The following is a 25,745-nucleotide window of genomic DNA, read 5'->3' as shown; positions in this document are numbered from 1 at the left end:
AAACTCCAGTCCTCCATTCTCATTCTTTTGAAGTTTTTGCTTTAAACCTAAGACTTAAATACAAAGGGCCAGAATGTGGGGGGTGGGGGATTTAAGAAGTGTACAGATATTGTCCAAGAAACAGGAAAACAGACTATAAAGTGTATTCATTTTTCAGTCTTATTTTTTTTACAAATCTGAGTGCCATTAAAACATATATAAAATTCCTGCTTGAATATTGCCTCTGTGTCCGTGTGTGTGCGTGAGAGAGAGATAGCATTTAACTGCCACATAGAAAATTTATAAAAATGGGTCAATTTGGGTTACTAAGCATAAGACAAATTAAAAGGTTAAAGGGTTGAATGAGCCACACGTCCCAGAAGAAATATATAAAATAAACATCCCAGATACGCATGTGGAGCTATGCATTGAAATATATGGAAAACTCTGGAAGTATCACTGCCTGGTTTCACCATCTCAGGCCATCAGCATTGTGATGCTTTTGGTGTCCCCCAAGCAGTTTTTGCTGCCTGTGTCAGAGCAGGACAGGATGGGTTTGACTGAGAAAAGCTGCCCACGGACATGGCTGCCCGGTCCACTATGGGAAGGTGTTAGTCAACTTCAGCTCCTGCCTGGGACCACCGTGGCACTGAGGCAGCTGGGCTCTGCTGGCATGTGAGAACGACCTGGAGTTTTAGCCTGGAAAAGAAGATGACAGTGATGACCTTATTGCTCTCTACAAGTGTCTTAAAGAAGGGTGTAGGCAGGTGGGGGTCGGCCTCTTCTCCCAGGCGACAAGCGACAGGATGAGAGGAAACGGTCTCAAGCGTTGTCAGGAGGGGTTTAGGTTGGACATGAGAAGGAATTTCTTCACAGAAAGGATGATTTGGAATGGGCTGACAGGGAGGTGGTGGAGTCACCGTTCCCGGAGGTGTTCAGGGAAGGACTGGATGTGGCACTCAGCGCCTTGGTGTCGTGGACATGGCAGCGTTCGGTCATGGGTTGGACTCGCTGGTCTCATAGGTCTTTTTCAACCTAGCTGATCCTGTGATTCAGTGAACAGCGCGTTCAGTTTACAAGGCACAGATCTACGAGTGAGAAAGCCATGGGAAGAAGAGCACAGGCCGGGACACAAAGCCCCCTACCCCTCACAAGGCACCGGGCGCTGCCGCCATCAGCACCCCCACGGCCCCGCTCGGGCCCGCCCTCGCGCGGCGACGCACGCGAGGGGCGGGGCGGAAGTGAGCGGGCGGCGGCGGAAGTGGCTGCGCGCGTCGGGGGCTCAAGATGGTGAGTGCGGGCAGCGGCGGCGCCGGGCGGAGGGAGGTGTCCTTGTGCCGGACCGCGCCGAGCCAAACCGGATCGGACCGAACCTCCCGCCCCGCCACCCCCGCCAGATACCCCTTCCCTCACCCTCCCGGCGTCCCCGGGGGCAGCGAGGCCGTGCTGAGTCATAGGGGTCCGGCGCGGCCATGGCGGGTTTCCTCACGGGCGCGGGGGACCGGGAGGCGCGGAGGGCCCGTGGCGGCTGTGGTTAAAGCTCTTCCCTGCAGCGGGGCGGGATGGGGAGCCCTGGCGGTTCCAGCCTCCCGCAGCCTGCGGCTTCGGCGGCGCAGCTCCCGGGGAGGGGGATCACGCCTGGGCCCTCCGTGGTGGGCAGCGGCGCCGGGACCGCCTCAGACGGGCCGGGCACTGGGGTGCCTCGAGAGTGTTGCTTTTGGGGAGTGTTTCGTGGTTTTCTCCTTGAGTTTAACTTTGATCTTCCCTCTAGTCAGGTCACCCGGGTACCGTATCGCTTTAATGCTTTCATTTACAGCAGTCTCACAAAGGTCTGGTCGGTGCTGAGTGTGTAAATTGGTAGATGCGTTACATGCATGGAACAGCAGGCTTGTTAGGACTGTCCTACAGCTCTTATTTCACTGAGAGCTCACATGTTGGTAGAAAAGATCTTAGCTGTAAGCATGAGTTTTCTGTTGGATCTGACAGTGCTGCTGGGGAAAGCCCTTGCAATGAACTGTTCATCGCTGTCACCTTCCAGATGTCACCTTTTGGTTTTTATTAGATATTGCCCTATTGGTGGAGCAATTTTTATGATCAATCCTAAAATCACTTCAATAAACGTGGGTAGGTTAGAATGAAATTAGTGGCCTGGGTTACTAGTAAGCAGTACTTAGTAAGTCTGTGGATTTCTTGTGATCCACTACAAGTTATTGCTTTCCTTTGTTTTTTCAGTGAGCTAGCATACTGGACTGCTCAAATACACCTTGTCCTCCTTATGGCGGCCTCAAACCGTGGCTAAATTTGGTCTTGTGTCAGTATTTCAGTAAAATAAAGGAATGCTCCTTTCTGTCCTGTCAGCTGTCTGGACTTGCCACTTTCTTTTCCATCCCTGCAGCCCAGGGTGGGGACAAACAGGGGGTGTATTGTGAGTTTAACCTGATCTGGGTCAACCAGATCCAAAAATGTTGTCAGTACCTTTAGTTCTTGTCAGACACTTTGAAAGAATTCTATATTAGTGTAGGGTTTATGTTTTGGGGTCTTTTGCCTCTATTTTTAAAGAAACTGTGAAGTCTAGGGCTTGTCCAGAGGTACTTTAAGGAGTTTTTGAGCACTTCCTTTAATTTGGGTAGCCTAATGGCCCATACAAAAGTGTTCTGGTTCTGTTGAAGTAATAATCTTTTTTTTTTTTTCCTTTTCTTTTCTTTTTTTTTTCCTTTATTTTTGTTCCAGAATTCCAGAGGTGCTGCTTCTCTGTTGAAGGACAGTATCCCATTTACAGACGTTTCAGCTGCAGGGCTGTTTGAAGGTCATGATCTTCTGCGCAGAGGGTACGCTTTCCTTTTGCTTGCTGAATTGTGTCGTAGACAGTGCTGAACTTCAGTGTGTATTAAATGTTGGCTTTCACGAAGTTTCTTGCAAGGTGTGTTGCAAACAGGCATTTACCTCTGTGATACTGTCCTTTAGAAAAGAAACAGCAGAGCATTGATAATTTTGAAATATCTGATAGTTTTAATACATGTTTATATGAGTGTGCCTTAACACTGTGGGAAATGGTTAATTTCAGCATTGGGACAAACCCCAAAAGTAATATAATAAAAATAGTTTGGAGTTTGCCATTTTTACCGAAGTGCAAAACTTATGTCTCTGTCTTGGATAATGAATCCTGAATAAGTTCACGGAGTTTAAAATGCCATACAACTGGTATTGGGGGGAAGGCGTGTACAATATTCAATTACAAAAGCTTGGAGGCTTCAAAATAACATACAGTGTAGCTTGGACATAATTAAATCTGTAATGATTTCATTTATTAGTATTTTAATCTCTTTCTGAATGGTATCAAGGAAGAAAAACACATTCTGTTTTGTCAAGCATAAAGGATCTTTGAAACCCTTTTTCTTCTGGTAGTGCTATAGTAAACTCTTTTTCTTCTGGTAGTGCTGTAGTTAGAGGTTTTACTTGCTGCTTTACTATTAATCTTTTTTTGTTTTGTTTTTTTTGTAGTTCGGACTTTGCTAGTTTTTTGTCTCTGTGGGCTGGTGTTTGTGTCTGAGATTGGTTTTGGAATGCAGCTTAAAAAACCATATCCCAATAAATTTGAAGTTAATACCTTTTCTACTTATTCTTCTAGCTTTACAAGTGTGAAAAATGAGTTGTTGCCCAGCCACCCACTGGAGTTGACAGAAAAGAATGTAAGCATAACATCACATGTAGTCATCTTCACTCTTAAATAATTATCAAGTTTAAATTAATGGTGTATCTGTAGTGCTTTGTACAGTAGCAAGTAATGAGCAGGGTCTTTAACAGAATGAAGGTGTTCAACATTAGTAACATTTTATTTATACAAATAACATTGTTGGCAAGCCTGTTTAATATTAATCGCTTTCATACATCTGTCTCCATACATCTTCAAGTGTGTAAGCTGGCTTCCAAGTAGGGGCTTGTGGGGTCAGGTTTAGTCATCCAAGAGTGTGTGTGCAACCACCATAGGTAAGCCACCGGCACATCTGTCACCTCATGAAGGCTGATCCTCCCATTCTGTAGATTTGCCATCTGTCTTCATTTTCAGCCTTTCAGCCTGTGAACACATACATATTTTTCCGGCTTTTTACACCTACAGTTTATCAGTGTTTGCAATCTTGTCTGGCTCAGTCCTCGCTCATGGACCATTACAAGTGGTCTGTGGAAGGTAGAGGGAGGCCAGACTTGCTGGTTGAGCAGAACGTCTCTGGTGCCTGTTTTGTCAGAAGATATAGTGTATCAAACCGTCCTGAAGCAATGTTATTTTGATAGAATGTTCCAAATTGCTAAGTTAAACAGCAGGACAAGGTCTGACTGTAATGTCTAATATATTCTGACTTTAGCCAATGTTAGTGTTGCCTTGCATTAAAAGGATGATCTTGTGACACCAAATTTGTGAGATTATTTATAAATATTGTTAATGTTTCAGAGCTGTTTGTCAATTGATTTTTTTAAAACTGATTGCTATAACTTAATTTTTAATTCTGTTCTTACTATACAAAACCTGCATAATTAAAAGATCACATGTTAAAGAGAGAAAAACATGCAGAAATGAAATAGGCTGTGTGATCCACTGAGAAGTATGTGAGTCTTCTAAATTGTTTCTTCCACATTTGGTTAATTTTTCTGTAAGTCTAAGGCCATTTTAATAATTCTTTTCATGTATATTTGAATGGGAAAATATTTAACTTAGCCTGAGATAGTTATGTTTGTTTTCGCTGCTATAAATGTTAAAAAGGTTTTTCAGGTAGCACTGGTAGAAACCAAATGTCTCTGCTATCTAAAAATCCTTCTCTCTATAAAATTAAAGAAATGGAAAAATAATGTAACCAGAATTATAAGATTAGGATGAGGCATATAAATAGTATTTTCTTCTACCTTTTGAAGAGCATTTAATATAGATTGTTGCAGAAAAAATGCTTGTTATGTCTTTGACTTGTATTTTTCAGTTGGTTTTTGAGATCCCTTCTCATAAATATTATGTTCTCATAACAATAGGGTTTTGTCATGGTGATGGAGTCCAGATTTTAAAATTACAGATTTCGATTCTTTTTATTAATTAAGCTTAAGTTTAACATTAAGTATAACTTCTTTGTACTCCAGTATACATGAGTGAGCACTTTCTTTAAAAAGCCTCTACTGAATAGATTTTCTTTGTCTTACTGGTAAGTTAGAGAGCAGTTGGGGAAAATGAGTTTTCATTTGCTTTTCAGAATCATGAAGACTGTAAGTGGTGCTCTATTTCCCTGATTGATCAGAAAATAAGTACATCAAGTGTTTTTAAGTAGTCTTTGATGACTAACTAATCACATCAAATTGGTTTTTGTGATCTTTAAACTGGACTTAGCTTCCTATTCATCCAGACAATATAATTGTAAAGTAGTGCAAAATTGTACCACTTGGTGGTGTTACATCTCCTGATTATCAAAATAACAATATAAAATTTCTTCTATTAATTTGGAATAAAACTCAGCAAAAAAACAATTTCAGCTTCATAGAAATCTTACTGCATCACTCTCTTTCCTGTACACTTGAGATATGTTTGATGGTATCACTGAATTTTTATGTAGAAATTTAGTAAGCATATTCTTTAAGTAGGATGTCACAAATTTCTTCTATGGCTGTACTTTAAAGTAACTTTTTCTAAAATAAAAATCGATATTGTTTGTGACAGTTCCAGTTAAATCAAGATAAAACAAACTTTGCTACACTGAGAAACATCCAAGGAATCCATGCACCTTTAAAGCTGCAGATGGAATTCAGAGCAGTGAAACAGGTAAGCATTTTCATCCAACTAATATAACTTAGGCCATTTGAAAAAATATTTACCTTGAAACATGCTTTCAGGGACACATCTTTCTTTGTTGAGATACCTTATGTTTCCAAAAGAAGTTAATTCACTGTTAAAAACGATGAACCAAACAGTTCAATTACTGGTTTTTAGAGCAGTCCATATACTAAAGCCTCTTAACTGCTGTTCTTTTATTGGTTATTTGGTGAAGTGGTAACTGCTCTATCTTTGCTGTGCAATAGCTTCCTGTAAGCCTTCCAAGAAGAGCAGGAGGAATTGAGTATTAATTCCTAAAATTAATACTCTCCCCTGCAGAATGTATGACCTTCACGGGAAGGAGTCTCCATAGCTGTAGGGAAAAGAGACTTAGGGGTCTGAAGCAGGTAGTGATTTGGGAGTAGATACAGAGGTAATGTGGAACCTGAAACAGAGTTTTCTATGTGCTTATTGTTCCACAGCCTTTGTTGTAAGATCAAGGGAGCTCTACAGGGAGTTAAGTTCAAAGGTTTCAACTCTTAATTGAGAAGCTGAGTCTGTCTCCTTTTCCTTCTTTTCTCATAGGATTGAGGGTAGCTGGAGGAAAGGAAACATAGAAAGCTCATTGGTCCTAGTAAACTTTTTGTCTTCTTGAAGGTTGTCAAGCTTCTAAGAGTAGGTGTTCCAAGTGAATTAGAGCAATTTTGTACTCTTGAGTGATAAGGTGCTATAAACCATAGTGAGCTGCATTAATCTTGGAAGAAGTTACAGGTCCTGAAGGTGTGAAAGTCAGCATGTGAGATACGCAAACATCTCTTGGTCTTAGCTGTGCTGTCTTGGGGAATCTTTTTCCTAACTAACATTAGCACATTGCAGAGAATGAGGGTGGTGAGGATATCTTGTTAGTCTGTCTCCAGAGGTGGTTTTGGGAGATGGATGGGGGAAATATGGTGATCAAAAGGTTTTTCACTTCAAGATTCATGTTGGGTATACAAGTTTTTTCATAGTTTAGCTGAAGTATCTCTAGCAGTAGTAAATGCATTCCCAGAAAATTTAGGCTCTGAAATCTATGTGTGCTACTTGAATTTTTTTTGGAAATACTGTGAGTGAAGGGTACAGAAGACTGTTGAAAGTAAACTGGGAGTGGACTTGAAGCTTAAGAATTGGTTGAGATCAGAGACATAATTATGATTTAGATTAATTAAAAGGAGGATTATGTTTGAATGTGAAAGTCAGGTAGCTCTTTCACTTGTGTACCTGACCTGTCAGAGGTGTAGGAGGCTTAGAATGTAGTTCCAAACTCTGCAGTATACATCAGTTGCCCAGTACTGACCTCAGGGTATGGAGGTTTGCAGTGAACCTGCCCAACTTTCTGTGAGAGGAGCTTTACAGAGTAGACAGAAAGTACTTTGTTATTTCTTAAAGTGCCGTATTTGCTGTACTACCTACACCACAGTGAAAACTAAAAATCTATTAGAAAGCTGTTCTTCTCAAACAGATAACCAAAAGAAGATGGTGGTGTTTGTGTGTCTTTGTGTGCTGGTAGTTCTGTTATTCCAGTGTTGTTTTTTCTGCCTTTTGACTTAGAAGTCACTTCAGACTGAGAAATCCAAATATGAACCCTTTCTATTTTGGACTTGCTGACACTTGAACTCTTGCTTGAACTCTTTTTACAGGTCCAGCGTCTACCATTTCTTCACAGCTCAAACATGGCAATGGATATTTTGAGGGGAAATGATGAATGCATTGGTTTTGAGGATATCCTTAATGGTAAATACATTCTGTCTTTAATATTATGGAAGCATTTAAAGATAAAATTTGGGAGCTGTGAAATTCTTTGCCTCTACTGAGCAAGAAAATTAAACTCCCAAAATGCAAAGAACATTAAATGCTAAAAGCAAAGAAGCGCTGGGGAAGGAGAAATGAATGTAATTCAGCTGTAAGTTATGTGGAAATTACTTTGAAATATTGAGCAAGACAGTATTTGCTTGTAGGCTGGGTTTCTAAAGGAGCAGATTATGCATGTATGTTGTATGCCTCTTTCCTCAGAAACTTTTGAAGTACTTGTGCAAATTTTGTCAAGCAGAGGTTACAAAGTTTAACATTCTGTAATTAAGAAGAAAATGTTAGAGAAGAGGTAGAGAATTAGTGAAACAGATATTTAGCAGGGGAAAGGCTCCCTCAAATGAACTCAACAGGCTGCAGTTGCATGGTAGCCTGCTGACTGTTAGTATTGTGGAATAGAATAAACCTGGAAAAATGGCTTTTGAACAAATTACTTCTAGCTTGTATTTAAGGAGGTGAAAGGAGGCAGAGTATTTTGAAGTGGGATTGGAGAATGGAAATAGCTGGGGAGATAGGAAGCTGGAAATAATGGAGGAACAAATCTGAATCTAGAGGCATGAAAATAACTCCAAATATGGCATTATTTTCTGAGATGGATATAGAGGGACCAAGGGAAGGAATCTTGGGCTATTGTGGTTCCACAGGGGTAGACAAATGTTGAACATAATTTGTAGAAATTTGGTTATTTACCACTTCTCCCAACAAACTGTTAGATTTTTGTAGAGTGCTGAGGAGTGAGTGGGTTACAAGTGTTCTTGTTAAGACTTTATTTATCAGAAAGTGGACTAGATATTTTTGTTGTCTCTGGAGGAATCAGAGACATTAATATGTCTTAGTTATGGAAAGAAAACATGATTGATGCACCCATAAAGAAAAGTGTATTTCTTCCAAACAGTCACCACATGTGTGCTGGCTCTGGGTTTGTTTTTTTTGTTTGGTTTTTTTTTAATTTTTTTTTTTTTTAGAAAAGGAGTTCATACTGTCAGTATTGGTCTCTCTTGTGTCCTCTGCACATTCCTTGGTAGCCTTTGAGTACAGTGGCTAATGTCAACCATACTTTACAGAATGGAGGAAATCTAAGAGATATTTATAAGTGTAGAATTTCTGTGAAACTAGGCAGCTGGGTGGAAAAGAGAAACCAGGAATATGACCCAGATAACAGAAGGGATGACTGTGAGCTCCTGTTGTGCAGAGAAGTTGTGTTGGAAAGAGGTGTAGGGCAACTATGGAGAAATGCTTCAGTCAGACTTGAGTTTTCTCAAACACTAAACTTGTGGTTTAATCCCTTTGAGATTCAGGCTGTTGGAGTCTGTGCTTATGCAGAACTGGTTGATTTTACTTGTAATGTGTGTGTGTCCTTTGACAAGCTGTTCACAATATATGTGTTTGTTCTGTCAGTGCTTTGGATAGAGGCTTCTGAGTTACAGATCTGCTCTTTACAACACTGTCAAAAATAAGTCAAGTAACTGTTGGACTAAGCATTATAATGAAAAGAGATGTTCAACTTCATTAGTTGTTGTTAGTCTTTGTAGCTTGGTAAATGCTTCATGCTGTCAATTTTTCTTTTTTCAGATCCTTCCCAGAGTGAGGTTATGGGAGAACCACACATGATGATGGAGCACAAGCTTGGTTTATTGTAACAAAATATACTTCAGAAAATGTTTTGTGTGTGTCTTTCTAGTGCAGATCTAAGTACATGGTACTAAATTGACACTCACAGTGTTAAGCAAGCAGACCTAGTTATCACTTGCCTTCCTTAATGAAAAGGCACATTAAATGTTTAACGTCTCTAAATTGTTCTGTGCTTGTTACCAATCATACAAATGTCCTGTAACTAGGTAGTTTAAATAATGCCTTTTCATAAACTGCTCAGGACAATAGCTTCTCAAATATGGAAATGCTATATATGTATACAAGAAATTCAAAAATACCCAGGCATTTTAAAACTGACTACTGTGGTAAATGCATTTAATGGGGGAAGAGGAAGGTATTTTCTGTTGCATAACTCTTTGTTCATGAAAATTTCCATACACTTTTTAAACTATTGAATAAAAGTTTGCTATAAATGCTGTTGCGTTTCAAAATATATTTAATCCTAAATCAGGAATCTCTTACCCGTGACCCAGTGTTGTCCCTTTTATTGCAATATCTTTAAAGATTTTTAACTTCAGCATTGCCAGTTATATACATTGTAGCCCTCTCTTGACAGCTATTTGAGTGAGCTATTAAACTTTTATGTAGAATTGAAAGTATTGCTGTAAGAGTGAAGTTAAAGGTCTGGGTTTTTTTCATGTGTGTCCCTGAGAGGGTTTTTTGGTTTCTGGAAGTAGAAGCAAGTTCCAGTTGGGGTTTAAAGAGATACTTTAAAATCTGTTTGAACATAATCCAAAAGAGTGCTCCCAGGTCTAGGTATTTTAGTATTAAGAAAGAATGCAGAATTATTAAAGTACTTAATAAAGCTGCTGGAGTAAGAACATGAAGATATGGTGGTACAAATGCAGAAATAATTATTTGTGGGTTTACAAAAATCAGATCTTAAGGAAGAATGAGAGATTTATACTTAAATACAACTTTTAAAGGAGCAGACCACTGGAAGGGGTTTTGTGTGCCTAAGTGGTTTTATTTATCAAATTCAGGGTTGTAAAAACTATTCCTGGTGTCATACATGTGTATATGTTATATCAATCCTGCAAGGCAGCTAATACAATGTGGCATATGAAGAAAAAAATCTGTGGTTCAAAAAATGTTATCTATTGTCAGATATGAAGAACTTGAAAGAGTATTTCTAAAACAGGAACTGTTTATTCAGCAAGTTCTAATGACTCGGTTAAATGTAATTAGTGTTCTGTTGTAGATAATTTTAGCAGGAATGTTGCTATAAACCTTTTTCCACAACTGCAAATCTCCTTTGTGCTTTTCAGTGGACTTATAGCTACTACAAATTCCCTATCAGTTTGGGCCAAAGCCTCTAGCTTCTGTCCTGTAAATTTTATAGTGCTTTTATATGCAAAACATTGCAGCATTTTGGAAACATTAAGATGATAGTATGACTCACTTTAGTGGTGGTCTTATTTGGTTTTATATTTAAATTTGTTTCATTTAAGAAATTAAGCTTCTAAAATTTTTGTCACTTAAGACTTGTAGAGATTAGAGGCTTGTGCTATGCAGTACAAGCTGTTTAATTTGTTGGGTTTTTTTTTCCTTAGGGAGGTTAAAGAGAGGACCAATAAATTGAACATGCAAGTGTAGACCTACTCACATTTTTGTTTTCTACAGCTGTTCTCATCCGTGAGCTGATAATCTCTATTAAATATCAGAGTTGGCTGCTGGTTTATAATAAAGCAAAACCAACTGTTAGGAAGCAAGCTTGGTATTCAGTAGGCTTTGTACTGCTCAAGGTTCCGGCCAGAAAAGCTGAGGGATTACATTGCCAGGTCTGGGACAAGTTTAAGATGCTGGCATGGATTTTTAGAGGTCTGCCATCTTACCTGCACTCTTCAAGAAAACAGGGAGCCATCTGACAATTGGAACTAGTACCTTACAGCTCCCCACTTCAGTGTATTGAGCTGGTTGGCTTTTCCTAGTGTTGGCTGAAAGATGGATGCTGTTGCATCTGAGCAAAACTACATTGAGACAAGTAATTTACTAGAGTTTCTCATTAGTGCAGAGTAAAACCAGAAGCAGATTAGGAGGCTGCATGCAATTTCTAGGTGGTTTTGTTCAATGATTAGTATACTTTGTAATAATCTTGGGTGAGATCAAGCTGTATTCAGAGCCAGGAAGTTGCATTGTTCATTATGTCTGTAAGGAAGCTAATCCTAGGGGTTAGCCAGGCTGGAAAGCAAATAGTATGTGCCTGTCTGAGAATTTATGCTATTAGTAGAGAAATGGGAGTCAAGCAGGACTGAGGCAAAAAGCTTTTGAGGTAAAAAGGAAGGGTTATGTTTTCTCAGTGCTACAGAGGGTTGGGCTGTGGGCTGTTGTGCTTCCTGCCCCAGCCCATTCTTCCCATTTTGTACAAGCCTCATTCTGTAAAGCAAGTGCTGCACAGAGCAAACCACGGAGGCAGCTAAGTGGGGATAGATCTGGCCTGGGTAAGGGGAGGAAGGCACTTTCAGCTCTGCTGCCCTGGCTGGTGCAACACAAGCCCTCACCAGGACTTCTTGCAGGTGGCAGTGCTGTCCCTACTCTGTAACTTTCCACCTCCACTTGGTGCCAATGTTCTGGGCCGCATCCTTTCCTCTCTCCAGGTGCAGGAGGGAAGCAAAAGCACATCTGCTCTGCTGTTTGTGTTATGACCATTAAAAATAGATGATACCATAGTGCTGCTCCTGTTTAAACCAACAATCCTCTATCAGTCATGCCATTCGCCATTTGTCAAAAAACAAAATTTAAAAGCAGAAGAACTACAAATGCAACACAGTTTAAAAAACCAAACTTTATTATTATGTCAAAATATTTTCTATTTATACACAAATAAATTATTATAAACTTAATAGATTTTGCTTTAATAATCTGATGCATGTTAGTACTTGGTTCCTCAGCTTCCACTGTGCAAGGCTTTTTAAAAACACAGTTCATATCCTCCATGTGTTTTGGCCTAAATTTATAGCCAGTCCTAAATGCTCCATCTACCAGAAACTCTGCAAACAGCACGTACTTTGTGCAGTTAAATCAAATGACAAAGCCATTCCTGAGGTGTACGTGCTTGTTGGACTGACACAGCACCACTGTGGAAGTGGCTGGCTTTGTTGTGAGCTCCCAAGTACTAGGAGAGGTGTGCACTGAAGAAGAGCGAGTGAAGGTACACATCCCTTCTGCATTTGCTTTTTTATTTCCAGGCAGTTTTGTGTGAAATAGTTAATTTCATAAAGCCTTACATAACTGCATAATGAAGAGGCAAGGAAGACAATGTAATGTTTGTGCTAAAATCCTTTACATCAGTGTTTTCTTAATCACTCTACAAGTACTCATTATGTTTTGGACCCACTGGTTATTGTAGCACTCAGCTCATGTTTCCAGTAAGTTGGCAGTAGCTTGGGCACCTCAGAGGAATTAAGCAGTTTTATTTTGTGGCTCTCATCTAAACTACCAAAAGAAAGCTAATCTTTAATTGCCAACATCAGTCTTGGGAGTTCAGGACAGAAGTGTAAGAGCTAGCTAGAGGTGTTAGCGCATTCCCTCTGGCCTGGATAAATGGCCCTGTTTTCACCTGTGATGGGCACACAGTGGTCTCCTGAATATTGTAAGCTCTCCCTTTAACTTATTTGAACCTTCTTCCAGGCTTCTCTGTGATCATGACACATAACTTGGAAAGAATGCAATCATTCAGTTAAAAAGGATCTATGAAAGTATCATCATGATTTGGTATTACTATTTTTTTGTGGAGTACCACTGGGAAGTTCTGCAGGAATCTCTGTTCATAGCATGGGTATCAGTGGCTGTTAGTGGCTGTAAGCAGCTCATTGTTTATATACCACACATCTGTCTGCATTTTTATCCTAAGCTGTGTGCATGTGAAGTCATTGTAGTTGCTTTCCTAGAGGTTTCATTCTCTAAATGGCAACCACTTTACACTGTTTTGCTTTTTCTACCTAATCTGTTTGGGGGAAAAAGAGTCACAACTTTGAGAGATCAGAACAGTATTGGCTGTCAAACTCTTAACAAAATCAACAGATGGGAGTGGTCCTTAACATGGTGTTATATTCACACTTCTGCTGTGCAATGCATTCTAGAATCTAACACTCAGCATAATTTCTACTTAAAGATCTTAAGGGAAAAGGTTAGGAGTCAGTGCTGAAACTGATTCCTAGGTTTGGCAGTCTCAGCAGTTTGCACTGGGGCCCTCGGCATGTCACTTGTCCTCTCTATCCAACCGAGAGGATAGTATCTATTATGGAAGGATGCTTTGAATAGCATTTGTAAAGTGCTTTGAAGATGAGAAGTGCTGTTCATATGTTCATAATTTATGCTGCATTTGTTGCAAGATGATTAGATTATTGATTCTGATTTTGTCAGATTTTAACAATTTTTGTCTAATTTTAACAACTCATTTCAGGGCTGTTAAAAAAAATAAAGATCTACAGATAAGAAATGCTATCACAGCTTTTCACTAAAAGAAACATTGGTACCAACTTACAGAAAACAAAAAGTATCTCTGGGACAAAACAGAGATGTCTGTACGCAGTCCTTAATATATGGAAAATGATAAATATGCAATATGGTTTCTGCAAAATGTAGGTTTAGGCTGAACTTCACACTCTGCAAGATTTCTCAGCAAGAAATTTTCTGACAGTTTTGTGTGAAAATCCATTCCAAGAGCTAAGTCACAGGCAAGGTCCACACATCTTATGTTAAATTTACACAAACACTCTGCTAGCTGCAGAACAGTAAGCGTACTTATGGCAGGTGTAAGTACTGCCTCCAGTTTGCTTTCTGAAAAAACCTATTTTTTAGTTTAGTAATTTTAGACAGTTTGGAGGCTTCACTGTTAAGACAGGCCTTTCAAGACGTATGCAGTGGACCTCATCGTCAGCTGGCACAAGCTGCAATGGCTTCAGCAGAATTGCCAGCATCCTCTGGATTGCTAAGCTTGTCTTTGTCACCCAACTTAAAGTGATAGAAGATGTATCACAATCCACAGCTGACATTCTCAGACTTGAGAAAGGGTAAGTGGAAAAAGTACCATCCTACCTTATTTTTTCCTTTGTGCTGAAGCAGCATTAATCTCAATTGTCAGCCTATTTCAATAGTTAATAGCTAGCTTTAGTCAAGTGCTAAAAAGAGATTGGGTATTGAGCAGTACCAATTTAGTGCTTACTGCTGCAGGGCCACTTGGAGATTGTGTTGTGTTATCTCTGTGGTTTCTGTGTGACATAACTATCTCTGCCACTGCACGTCAGATTAGAAATCCCAGGTATGTGGATCCTTTGTTCAGCTATCAGCACTCTCTAAGCTGGATACTTCTTCAGGTACCAGCAGAGCCAAGTCCTCCCCATTCCAGCTTGTGCACAGAAGCCAGCTGTAAGACAAAGAGAAGACAGGTATCTTCAGCTGAGATAGTTCAGTATAGCATGCTGATTCAGCACCAACAAACACATAGGATAGCTCTCTGCAGCCATCCTCTGTGGCACAAATGTGTCTCAGTACACAAAAGCAGTGACACTATTTGCCCTAATTACACAAGTCAAACAATATCATTACTGCTGCCTTTGAGCACAGTACTACTCTGCATGTTACAGTCTGGAACAACTACCTTTCTGCTCTCCAACTGCAACACTGAATGACACTCTAAAAAGAAAGGTGTAGAGAAAGGGTTTTCAAAGGGTCAGATATCTGAAACTAATGACAGAAGGTAAAGAAATACAACTTTCAGAAATTTATGGTGATGATGTACTACAGCACTGATTGCAAGATAGTGTTTGGTGGTAAATGCATTTCCTCTTCTGCAGTAGAGCTTGCTTTCTTAATAGACACTTGCTCTACTTAAGAGAACAAGTACTTACTGTGCCTTTGTTACTGTAACTGAATTTCTCAATTATTTTATTACTTTACTGGAAAGTATTCTTACATCCAAGACCCCTTTGCTTCAATTCCCTCAGGTCTAAGACCCATCACTACTTTAAATTACCATTAGTATAGCTTCTCTGTAAAGACTCCGTGTAAATAATTATAATGAAGCAGGAGTAGACTTGAAATTGTGTGAAATGTTCTAAATCTACAGCATTATCACTGCCTATTTAAATCTTAAAATGCAGCTGATGCAGAGATAAAAGGTGACCAAGGTAAAGTCTTGGAAAAAAATATGCAAGTCTCTAGCCAGAGTGCCATCCTCTTAAGAGAAACATCTTTCCCCCCCAACTGTAAATCTATCTAATGGAAAGTGATTCTTCTGTCATTTAGATTTTTGTTTCAGCATCCTAAAACAGCACCCTAAAAAGAAGTAATTTATACTGGAAATAATGTAAAGTGATCTTTGCTTTATGAGTACTCGTGAATGGTATTTCACTGTCCATATTACTAGATGGTCACTGGGTATGATTAGACACAACTGCTATAGAGGCTTTTATTTAAAACATGTTTATAAGTTTATTCTTTTGGGCTTTAAAATCTTTTACAGATTTTAATGGTACTGGGTCACAAGGTACCCATGACCAAAGACCAGGACAGATAGCTTTCCATTAAATCCAGTGGGTGACTGTCATGTTTATAACCCTCAGTAGCATCTAGAAGAGCTCAGATTGCAAAATTAAGTTCATGCCTTTCACGTGATCTGTGGGAAAGGCTTTCCTGGAAGGAAGACCATGTAAAGGTCTCAAACCAAGGGAAGTCACACGTGCAGTCAAGGGAATGGTGTATCCCACTGGCAGTACATTCAGGCTATCTTCAATTTGGGGGAAATTCGCAGCATGGAGCTGAGGGAAGGTGGCTGGATTGGGGAAAAAGGGTGAAGCTAGAGCCACTACAGCACCCTAGCAGATAGGAAATTTTGAGAACTACCACACTAGACTACAAACTTCAATTCATGTCAAAATAGAAATTACTGGCAAAGCCAGTCAGAAGAACCCTCCTGATCAGTACTTACCACAGGACAGACAGTGGAATTAGACAAAGGCCTGCTGATAGAAGGAAGCTAAAGCCTGAAAACCATGCAACAGTAGTTGCATAGAGAATATTAAAAACTGAAAATGACATTGTGCCGGTCACAACTTCTAAACAGGCAATACAAGCAAACACAGCACCTGCCAAAAATAAATGGGCAAATTACAAACAAAACAAAACCAAACCTCTTCAAAGTACTGAAGTTTTTAAACATGGTTCAAAAGATAAATCTGTTGACAGTATTTTTGCAAGTATGCAAGTTACGAGCGCTAGGTGATCATAGTTTGCTATGAAAACTGTGGCATCTCCGACAAAATGCTAGTTCTTTTAAATGAACAAAAAACCAACAAATAAACAACACATTTAGTTGATGGAAACTATTTCTCTTTTCTATTATTCTGTCACCATGCCTACTTTCTTGCATTTGCTCATGACATCAAATTTAATCTCTTCATCCTCACTAACCATGTTGTGCACAGCTCCCTTCTTTACCCCTTCCAGTTCTGTCTTCATTTTACTTCTCCAACTTTTTAATATTTCTTTATATACTTCCTCTTTATATATTTCTTCTATATACTTTTTTTTAATCTTTCTCGTTTCTTTCTTCTCTAACCTTCATTCTTATATGTGGAAAAGACTGATTCAACAAGGACTAGTGGTTTAGCTTAAAACCATCACCTTCTCAGTTTTTAAAAGAAACAAACAACATTTTTTGGACTGAACTACCCTTCGGGTGGCAGTCTATCCCATAGGTGTCTTGTTGAACACATTTTCTGGAGTTGCATTCATAGTCACAGAACCATAACCAAAATCACACTAGGTAAGCAGAAAAGGATGACAAGAGGCAACGTGATTGCTTCATCAAACTACTCAAATAGCCAAAGCCCTGAAGAATGCCAAGAAACTCAATACCAGAGGTGCATTTTAGCACAGCTAGTACAAAGAGATCTTTGTTTTCGTGTATGGAGATTAATCTTTTAAAAAGTAAAACACAGCAACTCAGGAAAATGATTCTAGAAAGTATATGTTTCCCAAAATCTAGAAAATGCACACTCCCCAAAAGCAAAATATGGGCTATTAGAGCCATATTTTGAGGCCTGACATGCTTTTTTCTCTGTTCCGTAAGGAAAGGACTTTGAGAAGTATTATGTTACATTTCTTGGGATATGCCTAGAAGCCACAGGCATGAAGTTGGGGTCCTGCTCCTTAGCTGAAGATAGAAGTCTAATTGTTTCCAAATGCTATGAAGATTGACCACCTCCTGCTTACCTCTTTAAATTAGTAAGTGAGAAATTGACTAAATAACAGAAACATATCTTTCTCTGCATGCCAAAAACTTGTGAATGTAGAAGCCCCTGTGAAACACTTCTACAAATCTTGGGCATTCTTCTGCTTCAAGTTTCCCATGGTCTTTAATTTAAGAACAGTATTTTGCTTGAAAGTTGAAACTTGCAGTAGTTTTTAACACAGTATTGTTTATATTTAATTCAGAAGCAGAAACCATTAATGTCAAGACACAGGCTCATATTATACAGAACTTGAAAGAAAAGGAATCTTAAAGTATCAATACAAATCTGTTTATTTAAGGGTAATCTTTGTGCATCTCTGTTCTGAGGCACCATATTATTTTATTGTTTAAAAACAATTCTACTTACCCTGTTCACCAGGGAGAACCACTTTTGACAGCATGGATCGGAGAACAGGAACAGGCATAAAGCAGAACAAAGATGGCACTCTCACTGTAAAGCAGCCATGAGACATTGAACTAATTGAAATCCAGGGATTTACAAATATATTACAACTGCCTTAGTCATATACTTTTGAACACTTAGTTCCCCAAATAGTAAAAGGCAACAGAAAAGTCAGACTAGAAGTGCACTGAGACACAATTCTCCAAGAACAGAGAAATTTAAAAATCAAATATATTTCTATGGCACTAAAACCATAAGCAGGTAATTCCATTGTTTCTCCGTATAGTTCATCTTTTAATCAACTCCTGAATCAGTCTGATCACCCATTTATATTTTATCTCTCTGTGACCCTTTCAAGGTGGCATGTTCAATATCCAACAACTGCATTCACTACAGATAACACAGCAGTATTTTCATATACGTTGTTGACCATGGAACAACTGATTCTGAACTCACCTAAAAACATGAGCAGAGTGGTTTTGGCAAAGGCAGCCATGATCATTCCTCCAATGTAAGAAAACATCCCAATAAAGACAATATAAATGTCTTTGAGACATTTGGAAAATAAGTAAACTCCTAAAAAGCTGGTTAGCGAGATAGAAGTGGATGCAGCTGCTCCATATCCAATGTATACTTCATTCCAGCAGAGGGGCTCATCCAGTTCGTACAGTGTAAAAAGTGAACTCCCACCCAGCACAGTAAACAAATAAGTCATAAATGTAAAAAGTAACACAATTATTAAAATCCTCTTTTTGTAAGGGGCAGTTTGAAAAAGCATGTACACTCCAGAAAATGTCTCCCTAAGAACTTCTTTCCAGGATACTGGTGCTTCATGCTGGAATTGAGACACACCTACGGTATCTTCCAGAAAAAATACAATATAGATTATATTAATGACATGGAGCAGGGATGCTATCACAAATGTCCATGCAAAGCCTATTCCTCTTAGAAAGTAGCCGGATGACAGTCCTGCCAATCCAGATACAACTCCAAAAATCAAATCCACTACAGCTATTCGTGTTGTTTTCTGCTTCTCATCATGACACTCCTCTGCTATGTAAGCAAAGCCTCCTCCAAGGAAAGTTGCTATACTTCCAAACAGTCCAGTAATAAATGCAACTGCAAATAGGACAGAGAGTGACAAGGAAAAATATGATATTGCAGTGAAGCTAATACTAGAAATCAAAGCTCCCATTGATGGTAAAACTAAAGACCTTTTGTGTCCCTGGCGATCCCCATTAGCTACAATGACAAAGGCAACTATAAGGCTGGGAATGGCTCTAGTTAAGTCCAACTGCAAATTAAAAACAGAGGCTTTTTCTTGAACTTCCTGCAAAGAGAAAATAAAAATAATTGTAAATACTATCATAAACTGGAAAAAAAAAGTCACAATATTACTTACATAATTTTTAGTATGCAATATAATGAATATCACTGTACATGTTTACAGATTACAAATTATACTATTGTAATACATGCAATGTAGTTTTATAACATTATATGACATTTTGATATACTAGGCTATAATAAAATACATTGCATATTCAGACTTTTGTAATTTGATCTTCAATATTCCTCAAACATTCCCTTTTACATTTTAACCCAAAACTCAAAAGCTGAAGACATGGTCTTACTAGTAGTGTTGACAGAGAAGTTTCAATGCAGACAAGAGAGCAATCCTTTTGAACATGCACTTACCAAAGCTGTAAGTATCTTTAACTGCAAGTATCTCCTTCAATACAGGGTATGGCAAAAGGGCACTGGGATATTTTAATACTAGACAGAAATCAGTAGTAAGCCAGTCATCGATTAAGGAACACACTCCATGCTCCCTCCTCACAAGAGATCACTTTTCCTCCCAAATAATTCTACTGAGGGGGTTACAAGGAAGAATTAATGGACTAGAGCACACTGTGCAAGTAAACAGATCACAGTTTGCTCTGACATCCCCCTGCACAATCTTACTACTACTATTACAAACAACAGTAACAACCAAAAAAGTGAAATACAGCTTTAAATATTGTACTGACTCACAAGTATGTGAATTAACGGCTTTTGCAAACACTGTAAAGCTCTGGGTTCAGGAATTGTCCGAATCAGTGATGTCTCTACAGATACACCAGAGCAGGTATTCACATAAGGAACAGCAGCTAACACTATAAAAATAAATACCCATTATGGAAGAAATTTCAGAGTTCTTTTTAACAGAAGTATAAAAATCAAATGTGACTGAAAACCAACCATTTAACAGAGCATGAATGGCTGCAGAAAAAAAGAACTAAAGAATGTTTAATTGAAAAAAAATGAAATCTTATGAAACCTGCTGCTCAAGGACACTCAGCAAGCCAATTCAGGTCTTGTTTTTAATGCAAAGATGCAGACCTGATGAAAGTAGCCACAACAGCCCTTTCAAAGACAACCACCTGATCAGACAGCAGGGGAAAAGGAAGCAACTTTATTCATCCAAACCCTTTATACTAGCTAAGACAAAGTGTCAGATGCAGAGAGTAAAGTATTGCTGAAAGTCTTGGAGTTATCTGAGGCACAACACCGACTTGGGCAGGCATTGTGCTCTTCAATCAGCAACAGGTACACTTGTGCAAATCTGCCCACACCATTCTCAGGCTGTATTCAAGCCATCTATTCTGCACATTTCAGGTGTCTCCTCTGTAGCTAACATAATTCTGACTGAGTAGCATCCAAAATGATGAAATGCCCCCTAAAACTTACCGGGATGCACTTGGCAATTTTGAAAGCTGCTGAATGCTTTATAAATTTGTATTTATATTTACAGGCAGAGACCATGAGTTTCTCATTCAATCTCTTCTTTGCTTACAAGACACCAGGTTTTATTACAAGAGGAAAATCAACTGATCCTGAGGTTCTCAAGGAAAGCCTTCAAGATCCCCAGCACTCCCAAGTCTTTTGCTCCCTTCCCTTATGGTGTCTGACTGCCTCAGCATCCATGACATCCTGGTAACCAGCCAGCAGTGCTGTCACCCTGGAAGGCTCAAAACCATGAAGACTGAACAAACTGAGATGGTAAATGTTATTCTGATCTTTAACTCCTCTGCTGCCGTCTAAAAGAACTCTACGGAGTTGCAGACATTGCTCCTTTACTAGGATTGTCTGCTTCAAAGCCATGAGCATCAAATGCTACTATGTTAAAAGTAAAATTAAATGTTAATATGTATCATCTCAACCCACGTTAACCACATAATACAGAGATTATTGTCAGGCCATAATGAAGTGTAAAACTGAAAGAAAAACCCCAAATTTGGGTGTCCTTTTTTTGGAAGAAGTGGTGCAACACACAAAACGTGGCTACACATCCAGGTAACACGTGTGACCATGAACTTGCTGAGATAAAAAACTTGATGTCTACTGAAAAAAAGACTACAGACATAAGTACAGGAAAAATCCATTTAGAGTGCAAGGCATGCAACTGCTCACTCTATGGCTTTATGAAGCCAAAGGAAAAGAATATAGAAAATGATAGGTCAAACCTTCAGCTGCTTTAAAATCCCATAACTCCATTAAATAATCAATGGAACTGCATATATTTGAAGAGAAAGGTCTAGTTTTTTAATCTGCAAATTCACTTTACTCTGAAAAATTATTCACAGTGGACAGAAATAGATATTTCAATCACCTATTTCAAAATTAAAAGAACGAAAATGAAGAAGCAAGTAACTTATATAAGGATTAAATTAAGAGAGAAGTGCAGCACCTGAGATTGAACAATATACAGGACATGATAAACTCACAGGCTGATAAGATAAAATATTACTGAATAGCAAGGGGAAATTAATGGATTGGATAATAAATGAATGGGAGGATAAACAGTGTTTAATGATTAACAATACAGATCCTTCTGAGATATTAAAAAAGGATTATCCAAGTTGGTGATCAGAATGCTTCAGTTTATATTCAAATTACCATCAAACTCACTTTATTATAACTATTTTTTCAAATTGTGAAAAATAATTAATCTAAATTTTGCAAAAACTAACAATTTTGAATTATTTTCTACTTTTTATACAGGCTCCAAGAAATAGGAAATAGGAAATTTGAAATAGGTGAGATTAGTATAAAGCTTCCTCATTCTCAGAACATAAGGACTTACACTAAATTAACTGTTAATAGAGATGTTCTTTTAAACATTAATGCCAAACAGGGTCTTACAGCAATAGTTACAACACCTATAAACCTAATTCAGTTAGATTTAGGTTAGGAAGGTGTTGGAAAATCTGGAACACCTACGCTTGCAAAAGGGTTTGGAATTAAGTTACTGGATCTACTCTTTGGCCCATGCACAGGATTATTACTCAGCACCGAGGCCCATTTGCACTTTAATGCGTGTTTTGAGCACCTACATTGTTACACTATGGTAACTAGTGTGGTATAAAAATGCAGCAAGGCATCCAGACAAGAGTGTAATTGTTCAAAAGCTCATGCCCTACTGGCAATCACTGACATGCAGGGAACGGAAATTTGGCAAGAAAGGGAAACGAAGAAGTTCTGTTGGCCCTTATTCAGCTGCTGTCTTGAAGGACTCATGTTCTCAAATATCAAATTAACTATGATTTGTAAACAAAAGACCTGTGAAGTGTAAATATGTCATCTAATCTGAGACACTATCTAAACTTCAGCTGAAATTAAGCACTGCTTTGGTGTTTTGAGAAAAGAAATATGAAGTCTTATATCTTGAACCAGAGGTGATGGCAATTTGAAAATCAGGTTGAATTTGAGGGGGTTGCAAAATGCAAAGATGTATTTGAAATGTTGATTTCTTGATAGGTTCTGCAATTAGAACTTTATGCTTAAAGAAAATGGCCAGACACAGCATCAAATGGGGAGCTAATAGTAAATAAAACACTTTTTGGGAGTATCATACAAGCATTACTGCAACAATGACTGGTGATTACCTCCATGGGTCAGCCCAGAAGCCATGTTGGACCAGAATTCTACTGACCTTTTCACATTTTTTCTAATAAGACCAGCTTGTGTCACGTGACAAAGAACATATGCCACACTAAAAGTCCTGAATTATTTCTTTGATCACCTTCACCGGAAGCATGTTCCATTAGCAATCTCCTTTTATACAAGACAAATGAGGCAGATAAGCTCAGGCATTCAGTCTTGCACATATGCAGCACATCAGAGATTCAGATATGGGATCTGAGCAAAAATTTTCAAGTACCACCTTTTCAGCAGTGTAAGGGAATGCCAACTGACTGTTTCTGTGGCCCCAACTTCTGTGTAATTTATACATTTATATCTGACCCTGCAGTGGTTTCATCTTTCACTTTATCCAACCCAACTGCCAGTTGTTGTTGACATGTATGGTTCTATTGCACCTCTTCTGAAAATATGTTCCCTCTGCTATTCCCACGTTAGGCACAGAAATCATGTGGCCACTGAGTGTGTCAGAGCAGTGTATTGCTTCAGAAAAAAAAAAACAAAACAAACAACATTCAACAAACAGCAACCCCAAAACAAGAGATGAGCTTTCTGTTGAATCAGTGCCCTACTCAAATCCAAACCCTACCCTGTAACTGCAGAGCTGTGAGATACACACATGGGGTGAAAGGGGAAAGGGAAATGGAGGATGACCATCTCTTCTGCCGGCAGCTCACAGCTAGCCCTGCTTAAATGTAGCATTCAAACTGCACTGGAAGTGCAATGGAAGAGGTACCAGTCAACAACCAGCTATCCAGCACACGGAACTATGGGAAAGTGCCAAAAACGTAACTGACCATGGGATCCTGCCATCTTGACGTCCTTGTATTCCAGCAAGGCAGACTAGTGCTCTGAATGGCAAACCATCAACCGTATTTGATCATGCAAAGATCAGTTACATTTTTTTCCACGTTTTAAAACCACAAAAAAATTTAATTTTCCCTGTTTCTCGTTCTTGTAATTGCTCTGACATACATGTATTTCAAGCTAGATACTATTCCGCGAAATTACAGTGCATTTGCTAAGCTTCACACGGTTACAAAGAACAGTAGGAGCCACAGAGACAAGGGGTGGCTCACAAACACAACACGCACAATGGTGTGGGAGGAGGAGCCTCCACTCCAGTCGTACCCGCGGTAATGTCAGCCCAATGCTAATTTGGTCCCCATTCTCCCAGGCGACTTTCAACTCCCGCTAAAATACGAATTTATCTCAGTATCTTCCTGGAGACAAATCTTTGTCTTTAAAGCACTATCATTACCTACGGCGTAACATTAGAGCGAGGAGATAGTGAAGCGGGAGCAGGTTACAAAACTACGGCTTTCCGGAGAATTAAAGGTTAAGGTTATAACACAGGAGGTTATACTGAGGCAGCACCTCCTGGCTGCAAGATTATTTACAATTATTATTCCTTCCCCGCCACTTGCCTTCTGTTTGATATAAGCCGGGCTGCTCTTATTCTGCTCGCAGTGAGTGGCATTGCTGTCGCTCACGAAAGTGGAGTTGTACTCTTGCTCCCACAGCCGCCGGTAGATGAACTGCTGCACCAGCGGGGTCGTCAGGGAAAACGCAAAAACGTAGAAGAAAATGACGGGCTCCACGCACAGAACCTTCCTCATTTCTGGCTCTGGGCTTCAAACCCTGCGCCAGAACACAAATCGCGAGTGCTCACGAGGTGAAAGCGAAAGCCCCGAGCGGCAGCGGGCACGGTGCAGCCCCACGCACGGGGGACGCGCTCCGCCGGCCCCGTCCCGGAGCGCAGCGGTCCCGGAGCGCCCCCGCCCCGCCCCGCCGGGCTGTCCCCTGCGCCCCGGCCCCGTCCCGCAGCGCCGTGACACCGGGGGGCGGGACGGGGGCGGCCGTGTCCCTCAGCAGAGGAGCGTCCCCCGCCGCGCCATCGCCGCCCCCCCGGCCGCGGCCGCCGGGAGGACGAGGCCGGGCGCCGCCATCTCGGCGCGCTGTCCCCGGCCGGGCCCGCGGGCGGGGCTGCGGCGGGCGGGGCCGGGCCCGGCGGCCCAGAGGGGTCCCGGTGCCCCCGGCTGTCACCGCCGCCGTGCTTGTCCCCACGCCGGGGACGCGCGGGGCTGCTGCCAGCGGTCAGCACACGTCGGCACCTTGCCGATTTCAGCGCTCCCCGGGCCCGCGGCGCGTTCGGGCTGCTTACACAACGATGATCTGCGTTGTCAGCGGCATCGCCGGCCTCGTTCAGCTCCGCCACCCCGGCCCGGGGCGCAGCCTGCGCTGGGGCCGGCTGGCCGTGCCTGGCCGAAAGCGTGCTGCTCCCCCGTGCTGCCGAGCGCTCCGCTCTCACCTGACAGAGCTTAGCGGTTTTATTATAGCCGCTCCCCTTCGGTGGGCTCCCGGCTCGTCAGCGTGTGTAAAAGCAACATTTGTTAGTCACCAGCTGGTCTCTCATTAATAGAATCATAAAGCTGTGTAGGTTGGGTAAGACCTCTACTATCATGAAGTCTAACCATTAACCCAGCAGTGCCAGGAAGAGTTGGATCTCGCTCTCTGGGTCTGGCATAGCTGGTGCCGAGTGCCAGGGGGAAGGGCTCCTGTCGCTGTGAACAGCGGCTGCGTTTCCACGTGAAAGGTTGTGCTGGTGCCGACCCGCAGTTGTGCGGTTTAGATACGGGCTCTGCCCACCCTGCTGTACACGGCACCCGCAGCACGGCGAGCACGCAGCTCTGCGCTGTCCCCCCGAGACAGCACCGAGTAATGATTCCTGCCTTGTCACAGGTGTGGGATGCCAAGGAGAGGTGACCAAGCCAGGGCATCCTGAAGGACCACCTTTCAGTCTTAAATACTGGTTCTCCATCACAAGTACTGCAAAAAGTCCCTTTTGCTAAAAGCACATCAGAACCTCAAAGTTTCCCTGA

The 25,745-nt window shown here is 40.5% G+C and overlaps 2 protein-coding genes across 2 annotated transcripts; one reads left to right on the top strand and one right to left on the bottom strand.

Annotated features, from left to right (window-relative positions):
- Positions 1-1,228: 1,228 nt before the first annotated feature.
- Positions 1,229-9,679, top strand: POMP (proteasome maturation protein). Its single transcript, XM_084226688.1, has 6 exons — positions 1,229-1,269; positions 2,710-2,807; positions 3,608-3,668; positions 5,672-5,773; positions 7,441-7,534; positions 9,182-9,679. Exons 1-6 carry the CDS (start codon positions 1,267-1,269, stop codon positions 9,247-9,249), a joined length of 426 nt encoding a protein of 141 aa, XP_084082814.1. The 5' UTR covers positions 1,229-1,266; the 3' UTR covers positions 9,250-9,679.
- Positions 9,680-12,032: 2,353 nt separating this feature from the next.
- SLC46A3 (solute carrier family 46 member 3) lies at positions 12,033-25,222 on the bottom strand. Its single transcript, XM_084201188.1, has 6 exons — positions 25,028-25,222; positions 24,287-24,504; positions 18,358-19,227; positions 17,866-17,949; positions 16,194-16,350; positions 12,033-14,630 (listed from the first exon to the last, which is right to left on the bottom strand). The coding sequence occupies exons 2-6, from the start codon at positions 24,480-24,482 to the stop codon at positions 14,543-14,545; spliced, it is 1,395 nt and encodes a 464-aa protein (XP_084057314.1). The 5' UTR covers positions 24,483-24,504; positions 25,028-25,222; the 3' UTR covers positions 12,033-14,542.
- Positions 25,223-25,745: the final 523 nt, after the last annotated feature.

The sequence above is a fragment of the Fringilla coelebs genome, assembly GCF_963513975.1.
Source record: "Fringilla coelebs genome assembly, chromosome: 2".
In the NCBI taxonomy this organism is placed as follows: Eukaryota; Metazoa; Chordata; class Aves; order Passeriformes; family Fringillidae; genus Fringilla; species Fringilla coelebs.
Note: the sequence above shows the minus strand (reverse complement) of the source record. Positions and strands in the feature narration are given on the sequence as shown.